Source organism: Myotis yumanensis, unplaced genomic scaffold (assembly GCF_028538775.1).
Source record: "Myotis yumanensis isolate MYYU_CA2020_CCGP unplaced genomic scaffold, mMyoYum1.0.hap1 SCAF_5, whole genome shotgun sequence".
NCBI lineage: Eukaryota > Metazoa > Chordata > Mammalia > Chiroptera > Vespertilionidae > Myotis > Myotis yumanensis.
In genome coordinates, this window is record NW_027223756.1 from 78976958 (window position 1) to 78985541 (window position 8584).

The following is an 8584-nucleotide window of genomic DNA, read 5'->3' on the forward strand; positions in this document are numbered from 1 at the left end:
TCTGAGTCTCCCACCCCTCTCTCTCCCTCCTCTCCTCTGAGTCTCCCACCCCTCTCCCTCCCTCCTCTCCTCTGAGTCTCCCACCCCCTCTCCTCTCTCCTCTGAGTCTCCCACCCCCCTCTCTCCTCTCCTCTGAGTCTCCCCTCCTACCTCTGTCTCTGTCTTGCTCCATGCGATCGTCCCCTCTGGGGTTTCCCCGGCCCCTCCTCACTGCAGCCGGAAGGAAGGACTGACTGTGCTGGGAAAGGCCACGGGGTCTCCACTTCTCCCTTTTGTGGCCTCTTCCCCCCGCCCCCACCTCAGAGCCTTCCGCACCCTTGTCCCAGGGTGGCCAGCAAAGGAACTGGCGGATCTGCTGCCCCTGCTTGACTCTCCTCGGCCCCACGAACCTGCCAGTGAGTCCAGCCCAGAGAAAGGGCAGGGGGAGCTTGGCAGGGTCTGCGTGCCCCGCCTCCCCAGGGGCCCCTTGCCCAGCTTCTGGAAGCGGAGCCCACAGGAGTCATGGCCCCAAGACTTCTCCTGGCCCTGGTCCTCTGGGCTGGCTGTTCATCCTGCAGTGGGAGAGAAGGTATGTAGGGCCCCTGGGGGCTGGGGGACAGGGCCGGTCTGGGGGCTGGACTTTGCTGTGGAACCTTCTGGGGTGGGGTGGGAGGGGGTCCCACAGATGGGAAAGTGAGACACAGATGAATCCTACTCCAAAGTGACACCAGGTAGTGGCAGCCACCGCCTGGAGAGAGAGAGAGAGAGAGAGGAAGAGAGAGAGAGACAGAGAGGAAGAGAGAGAGAGAGAGAGAGAGAGAGGAGGGGTGGGGGTTAATTGCATACACTCATTTCATGTGCTTTAAAACAAAACTGTAGCCCTGGCCAGTTTGGTTCAGTGGGTAGAGCGTCGGCCTTCAGACTGAAGGTCCCAGGTTCGATTCCAGTCGAGGGCACGTACCTCGGTTGCAAACTCAATCCCCGGCCCTGGTTGGGGCACATTGGGGAGGCAACCAATTGATGTGTCTCTCTCACATCGATGTTTCTCTCTCTGTCTCTCCCCCTCCCACTCTCTCTCTAAAAAAAAAAAAAAAAAAAAAATCAATGGGAAAATAGCCTCGGGTGAAGATTAACAAAACCAAAACTCTGTAACAAAGAAGGGATACAGTGAAATATCTCCCTCCCATCTGGGTTCTCCACTACCGGGGTCTCCTCTGTGACTTGTTAACCCTGGAGGATGAGCCAATAGTCCCTACCTTTGCAGGTTGTAGGGGGGTGAGAGGTGACGTAGGTGCCTTTCACTCATGTACTCATTCCACCAGCCCTATCAGGTGCCTCCCGTATGCCCGGCACTGGCTGGGGGGGTGGGGGGAGGAACCCATGGGAGGCCTTTACAGCCCTGGTGTCTCAGAAATGGAGAGAATCAGCATCTTCCTGTTTCAGATTCCTGAGTCTGACTCTGTGGACCTCAGAATGTGGGAATTGTAAGGCTGGAATGTTGACATTCCAGAAACCTGTGGAATCTGGGACTGAGCACCGAGGGTGGCTTTCATCCCAAACCCTGGGTACTTGTGGGTGGTTTGAAAGCTCACACTCCTCCCTCCTCCCTCCCCCCTGCAGCCCCCACCCAGTCCAGGGTGTGGTGCAGGGCCTTTAGGTACCCGATGGCTGTAGATTGCTTCTGGACCCTGCCGCCGGCTGCCAACTCCACCAGGCCCACAGCCTTCATTGCCACGTACAGGTCAGAGCCTGGAGGGCTTCTTGGAGGTTCCGCAGCGGAGCCTGACCCCTGGGAGGAGGGCGACTGCAGCCAGCGCGGACCTGGAACCTGCGAGTGCTAGGGCAGCGGGTCCTGTAGAAATGTGCCTCCTACAATACACATGTCACACCAGCGGTCGCTTAGAATGTTCTAGAAGCCACATTTAAAAAGTAAGAGGAAATGGGTGAAATTAATATTTTATGTAAATAATATCTATATTTCTAAATATTTATCATTTAATGATTGAGCACAATGTAATTGAACATACTTATAGCCAATGTATATATTTAAATTTAGAATAGAAATTAATATAGAAATAACTAAAATATTATCGTTATCATTACTTTAAAAATTAGATATTTTACATCCTTCCTTTTTATACGAAGTCTTCAGAATTCCACGTGTATTTTATGAATATAGTGCCTTTCAGTTCAGATACTAAACTTTCATGAGAAATTCTTGATCTGATTGGATTTCATAAAATTTGCAGTTGAAGCAATACATTCATGCACCCAACTTGTTCCAAACAACTTTCCCAAGTGTTCTGGTAACTGGAAACATTACACTTAGGCTACACAAAATGAATCCCACTTAAAGTCCCACTCAGTCACGTTAGCCGTGTTTCAAGCGCTTGACCCCACAGGCGGCTAATGACTGCTGCATGGGACAATGTAGAAACAGGACGTTGTGATGCTGTAGAAAGTTCTATGGATGGCACTCAGCTCAAGTCTCAGAATCTCCCTGTTTCAGATTCCAGAGTCTGTGACTCTGTAGACCTCAGAATGTGGGAATTCTAAGGCTGCAATGTTGATCTCCCAGAAACCTGTAGAATCTGGGACCCGAGCATCTAGCGTGCTTTTCACCCCAAACCTTGGGTACTTGTGGGGCCTGTGATGTCAAGTGAGTGCCTCCCCCGAGTGAGGGTCACAGAGGCAAGAGCAGGACCCCGAGCCAGGGCTCCTCACTTCTGTCCCCACTTGGGATCGAGGGCACAGGCAGGGCCAGCGGGAGTGCTGAGGCCCTCACAGTGCCCATCCGTGTCCAGGCTGGGAGTGGCCGCCCGTGGGGAGAGCCAGCCCTGCCTCCAGCCCACACCGGAAGCCACCAGCTGCACCATCCCGGACGTCCAGATGTTCTCCATGGTGCCCTACATGCTGAACATCACCGCTGTCCACCCCGGGGGCAGCAGCAGCAGCTTCGTGACCTTTGTCCCAGAGCACATCAGTGAGTGGGGGCCATGGTTGGGGGTCAGGAGGGTCCCTGGCTTGTTTGCGCTCTTCCCCCTCTCGAGGTACCCCCACCTTCTACCTGTCACACAGTCCTGTCCTCTATCGCGGATCCTGTGGGATTTCAGAGAGGAAGGGAGAGGGAGAGAGCTAGAAACATCAGTGAGAGAGAATCATTGATCAGCTGCCTCCTACATGCCCCCCTCTGGGGGTCGAGCCCGAAACCCGGGCATGTGCCCTTCACCGGAATCGAACCTGGGGGCCTTCAGTCCGCAGGCCGGTGCTCTAACCACTGAGCCAAACCGGCTAGACTCAAGCCCGATCCCACTTCTTAACCGCCCACCTGGACCACAGTCCCCTCACCCTAGTTTCCGGTTCCCACCCTCTTCCCTCAGCAGCCACCAGAGGGCGCCTTCCCTAAATCAGCCACCAGAGGGCGCTGTGGGCACCCTAGTCAGGTCCCGCCCCTCGGCCCACAGCTCTAGCTCCCGCCTCCCTTGGGGTAAACGCCCAAGTCCTCCTATGACCTGACCCGCCTGCTCCCTAGCAGTAATGGGGGGCGGGGGGTGCTGCTGCTAATGGGTGTGGATTTCTTTTGGGGGTGATGAAAATGTTCTGATTAAATAGTGGTGGTGTTCATACAACATTGTGAATGTACTAAAAACCATTGAAGTGTACACTTTGAAAGGGTGAGTTTTGTGGTATGCGAATTGTCTCAAAAAGTTGCAAGCCACTCTCTTCCTTGCACTCCTGAACTTTCTCCCCTACTCTTTTTTTTTTCCAAATAGCAATACTCACGCCCCGGATAAACCTCATTGGCTACGATGCTGCCACTGCTAAAGCTCTTCCCTCCTCTTTATGATCAGTAGATTTCCTTCTAGTCTCTTGCCTTCTGTCCTGTGGATTGAGCTCCAAAAGGAGACGGGTTGGGTCTCTACTGGTCACTGCTGTGTCCCCGGGGCCCAGAACATCACTGGACACACAGTGGACCCTATTAATATTGGTTGGTTGTTTGCATGCATGAATGGAACTGCCCTCTGCTGACCCTGTCTCCTGTTCATCTGTCAGTCAAACCAGACCCTCCAGAAGGCGTGCACCTGAGACCCCTGCATGGGCAGGGGCTGAGGGTGCAGTGGGAACCTCCCAGGTCCTGGCCCTTCCCGGAGATCTTCTCACTCAAGTACTGGATCCGCTACAAGCGTCATGGAGCCGCCCGCTTTCGCCAGGTGAGGAAGAGGAGAGGCAGCTGGGGAGGGTGAGTCCCAGGTAGAGCAGCACGTGTAAAGGTGCACTGAGGCCTCCCGGGTAGCTTGAGATTGATTGCTTGTGGCTAATACGCAAAATGCAGGCAGCCCCGCAACTCCACTGCTGCTCCTGCGTATCTGCCCCAAAGACTTGAAAACAGGGACTCAAACAGAATCGTCACAGAGTGCTAGTCACAATAGCAGAAAGGTGGAAACGCTCAAATGTCCACCCGCGGGTGAGTGGATTCACAAAGCACGGCCCATCCACACACTGAATATTACTCGGCCATGAAGCACTGACACTCTCTACAATGTGGATGAACCCTGAAATATGATGCCCAGTGAGAGGAGCCAGACACACAAAGTGTGTGATTCCATGGATGTGAAATGTCCAGGACAGGCACATCCAGAGATGGAAAGTACATTCAGGGTTGTCAGGGGCTGAGGAGGAGGGTGGGGAGTGACTGCTGATGAAAACAGGGTTTGGGGGGGGGTGATGGAATTTTCTAGAATTAGAGGCGCTGGTTGCACAACATTGTGAATGTACTAAGGGATATGGAATTGTCCACTTTAGAATGGTTAATGTTATGCCATGTAAATTTCACCTTGATTGAAAACAACCTATATTGTTTTAACTTTTTTTTAAAAGATTTTGTTGATTTTAGAGAGAGAGAGAGTAAGGGAAGAGAGAGAAACATCGATCTGTTGCCTCCCATACATGGCCTGATCTGGGATCAAACCTGAAACCTAGGTATGTGCCCAAACCAGAAATGGAACCCACAACCTTTTGGTGTACGGGATGACTCTCCAACCAACCAGGGCTGTTTTAACTTCTTCTTCTTTTTTTAAAAAAATATTTTTTTATTGATTTCAGAGAGGAAGAGAGAGAGAGAAACATCAATGATGAGAGAGAGAGAAACATCAATGATTGGCTGCCTCCTGCACGCCCCACACTGGGGATGGAGCCCGCAACCTGAGCATGTGCCCTTGACCGGAATCAAACCTGGGACCCTTGAGTCCACAGGCCGGGGCTCTATCCACTGAGCCAACCCAGCTGGTGTTGTCTTAACTTCTTAAAAAATAAAAAATAACGGCAGTGTTCTGTGAGCATCCGAAGGTCGGTGGTGGCCTGGGCAGAGCCGGATCCTGGGCTGAGAAGCGAGTCTGCAGTTCGGCTTTTCACAGCCTGCCCTGCGGTGTGGGCATCTTCGGTGCTGGGGGGGTCTCCTCCGTCCGCTCCAGGACAGTGGCCATGAACTACGGGTGGCTGTGGCAACTAGCCCGGGAACTGCCTTTTACATTTTACCAGTGTTCATGAATTTTCTTAAGTCTTTGCAGTTTTAAAATTGAGATCGAACTCACATGCCAGAAAAGTCACTGTTTTAAAGTGCTTAAGCCAGTGGCTTTGAGAGTGTTCATAAATTGTGCAACCATTAACCTAAATTTACAACTTGCAGCACCATATCGGCCTACGATATGGGACACTCAGGCAGAGCAGGGAAGGGAGCTAGGCAGGCCTGGGTTGGGCAGCTGAGTGTGGGGCTGGAGTGGGACATTCTGACCATTCAGTGGGAGATGGAAGGAGGGAGGGCCGGGTCAGGGAGGGAGAGTGTGGAGCAGCAGGGACAGGGGAGAAAAGATGGACGGGGGAGAAAGCAGGGAAGGCGACTTGAGTGGGTGTCTCACTCGTACCCATGGGACTCTAATCTTTGGAGGTCCCTGCGTGGGGACATGAGAGGCCAAGGCCATCGAGAGAAGAACTGACTACATTTCCTGAGAGAAGGGGACATGCCGAGCCATGCAGGGCGTACAGGCAGCATCAGGATGCGGGAGGCCGCGCCATGCAGGGCTACAGGCAGCATCAGGATGCAGGAGGCTGGAGCAGGAGGGAGTGGCGAGCCAAGGCAGAGCTCTGCTGGGGTTTCCCTGGGGAAGGGGACAGGGTGGGTGCATGCTGGGGGCTGGCGAGTGTGAATAATCCTGGGGCTCTGGGCTACATGGGTGATCTCAGGTTGCCTGGCACCTGGCACTGGGTGACTTAGGGCGGGAGGAATACTGGCCTGTGTGGGGGAATTAGAGGAAAGGGTGGACTGTTCAGTTTGTATATGAAAGGCGTGCCCCTTTGCCACCCCTAACAATTGGCTGACCCCAAGAAGGGCAGTCTGTTCCCGGGCAGCAAGATGTTAAGATGCCAAAATATCCTAAGATATATTTAAAAAAAAAAATTTAAAACGGTTAATACAGTGGGCCTGGGGAGTTGGGGAGGGAGGCATTGAAGTCAATGATAGAAGCTCTGGTTTAGAGCCAGGAGGAGGAATGGGATTGGGGGGGAGGGGTCTGGGAGTGAGGGATCTCACCACTGAGACACCCCTCGAAACGGAACCATGCTTCGGTGCGGTCCAGGAAGGATTCCTGAACGAGTTGGCTCTGGGACCAGCAGGAAGTCCACACAGGTCAGGACCACACAAGCCACAGCCTGGGAGGGGGCTGTGGAGGGCGACCGGTTTAGGATGGAGCATGAGGATTGGAGGCTCAGTCACACCGATCCCACTGACCACACTCTTTCTGCTCTCAGGTGGGGCCCATCGAAGCCACGTCCTTCACCCTCAGGGCTGTGAAGCCCCACGCCCGGTACTGCGTCCAGGTGGCTGCCCGGGACCTCACTGACTACGGGCAGTCAAGCCACTGGAGTCTCCCTGCCACGGCCTCGGGGCCGCTGGGCCAGTAGCAGGGGCTTCCCGGCACCCGGAGAGGGGCTGGTTCCTGACATCCCCTCCCCTCACCGCTACCCACTCAAAGGTGGATGGGACCTCACCGGCCCAGCCTGGGGCTGCTGCTGAGCGGCTGGGCAACCTTGGACACGTGACTTTGCCTCTGACACTGAATTTCCTAATCTGTGAATCGGGGGTGTACTCTCTCCTTTGACTGCAGAACTGTGAATGTGACGTATTATTTATTGTTTAATTAGACAAGGACCATTGTTACTAGAATAAAGACTCTCCCTCCCTTTGTTCAACAGACCCAGAGAGGAGTTAGAGAGGACAGAACAGAGCAGGACACACATACAGTGAATCCCCACTCCGTGGACAGGGTCAGGGCTGGAGAGAGGAAGAGACCGCAGCTGAGGAGTTGGGGTGGGTGTGGAGGGGTTCTGCCTGGGACGGGATGGTGGGAGCCATTCAGCTCAGCAGTTTGGTTCCCCCATCGTCTCAAACGATGTGAGCCCCAATGTGAGTAGACACAAATGGGACATCATTTGTTTGGGAAGATTTCTCTGAAGAAGGGACAAAGCAGCCAGGCCTGGAAGGATTTTCTCAATCCATGGGTTTGTTTGTGGATTTCACTTGGGTCTCATCTCAAAGGTCACCTCCTCCAAGAAGTCTTCCCTGAACACATCATCTGTGGTAGCAGAATAATACCCTTCCCCCCCCCCCCCCCCCCCGCCACACAAAATATAACCACATCTAACCCCCAGAATCTGTGAATAGGGTACCTTACCTGGTAACAGGGACTCTGCAGGTATGATTAAATTAAGAATCATGATAAGACTCCTTAATTTAAAGTTTAATTATCTTTCATTAAGTTAATGAACAGCAAGGAGAGTTATTATCCTGGGGCCCCAAGAAAATAACAAGGATCAGGCAGGAGCCCTGGCTGGTGTGGTTCAGTTGGTTGGGCATCGCCATTCACCGAAAGGTCACTGGTTTGATTCCCAGCCGGGTACATGCCAATTTCAGGCTTGCTCCCTAGGGGGCATGCAGGAGGCAGCTGATCGATGTTTGTCTCTCTTCCTCTCTCTTTATCTCTCTAAAATCAATAAAAACATTAAAAAAACTGTTTTGAAGAGGGAGGCAGGAGATCAGAGGGGGGCAGAGACAGCGATGTGACAGTGGAAACAGAAGTCAGAGTGATGCAGGGCCATAAACCAAGCGTTGCAGGCGTCTCCAGAAGCTGGAAAGGTCAAGAAAATGGATTCCCCCCTGGCGCCTCCAGACGGATCCACACTGCCACCGTATCAGACTTTGACAGCCAGGACTCAGATAATCGCTGTGTGTCAGGACAGTGAGCTTGTGGTATTTTGTTACAACAGCCGTAGGAAACACACACCATTTCACTTTCCACAGTTACGCTGTTTTGTCTTCAGACCATTTACCAAACCAGAAAAGGTCCTTTTTGTGTATTTATTGTCCCTCTGTCCCACCATGATCCCTGAGAGGACAGGAATCTTGGGGTCTTGTTCTCTGATGTGTCCCTAAAGGCTGAGCACATATCTGACACAACAAACATTGAGCCCTGGCCGGTTTGGCTCAGCAGCTAGAGCGTCAGCCCAGACGGAAGGGTCCAGGGTTTGATCTGGACAAGGGCATGTACCTCAG

General features: G+C 53.0%; 1 protein-coding gene across 1 annotated transcript; it reads left to right on the forward strand.

Annotated features, from left to right (window-relative positions):
• The first annotated feature begins 298 nt into the window (after window positions 1-298).
• Window positions 299-7608, forward strand: EBI3 (Epstein-Barr virus induced 3). The gene is made up of 5 exons (XM_070413889.1): window positions 299-569; window positions 1589-1720; window positions 2784-2962; window positions 4033-4190; window positions 6784-7608. Exons 1-5 carry the CDS (start codon window positions 502-504, stop codon window positions 6934-6936), a joined length of 690 nt encoding a protein of 229 aa, XP_070269990.1. The 5' UTR covers window positions 299-501; the 3' UTR covers window positions 6937-7608.
• The last annotated feature ends 976 nt before the right edge of the window (window positions 7609-8584 follow it).

Coding starts and splice junctions, on each gene's coding strand:
- EBI3 (XM_070413889.1), top strand. CDS start 502: ATGGCCCCAAGACTTCTCCTGGCCCTGGTCCTCTGGGCTGGCTGTTCA. Junction 570..1,588: donor TCCTGCAGTGGGAGAGAAGG/TATGTAGGGCCC, acceptor TCCCTCCTCCCT/CCCCCCTGCAGCCCCCACCC. Junction 2,963..4,032: donor CTTTGTCCCAGAGCACATCA/GTGAGTGGGGGC, acceptor TTCATCTGTCAG/TCAAACCAGACCCTCCAGAA.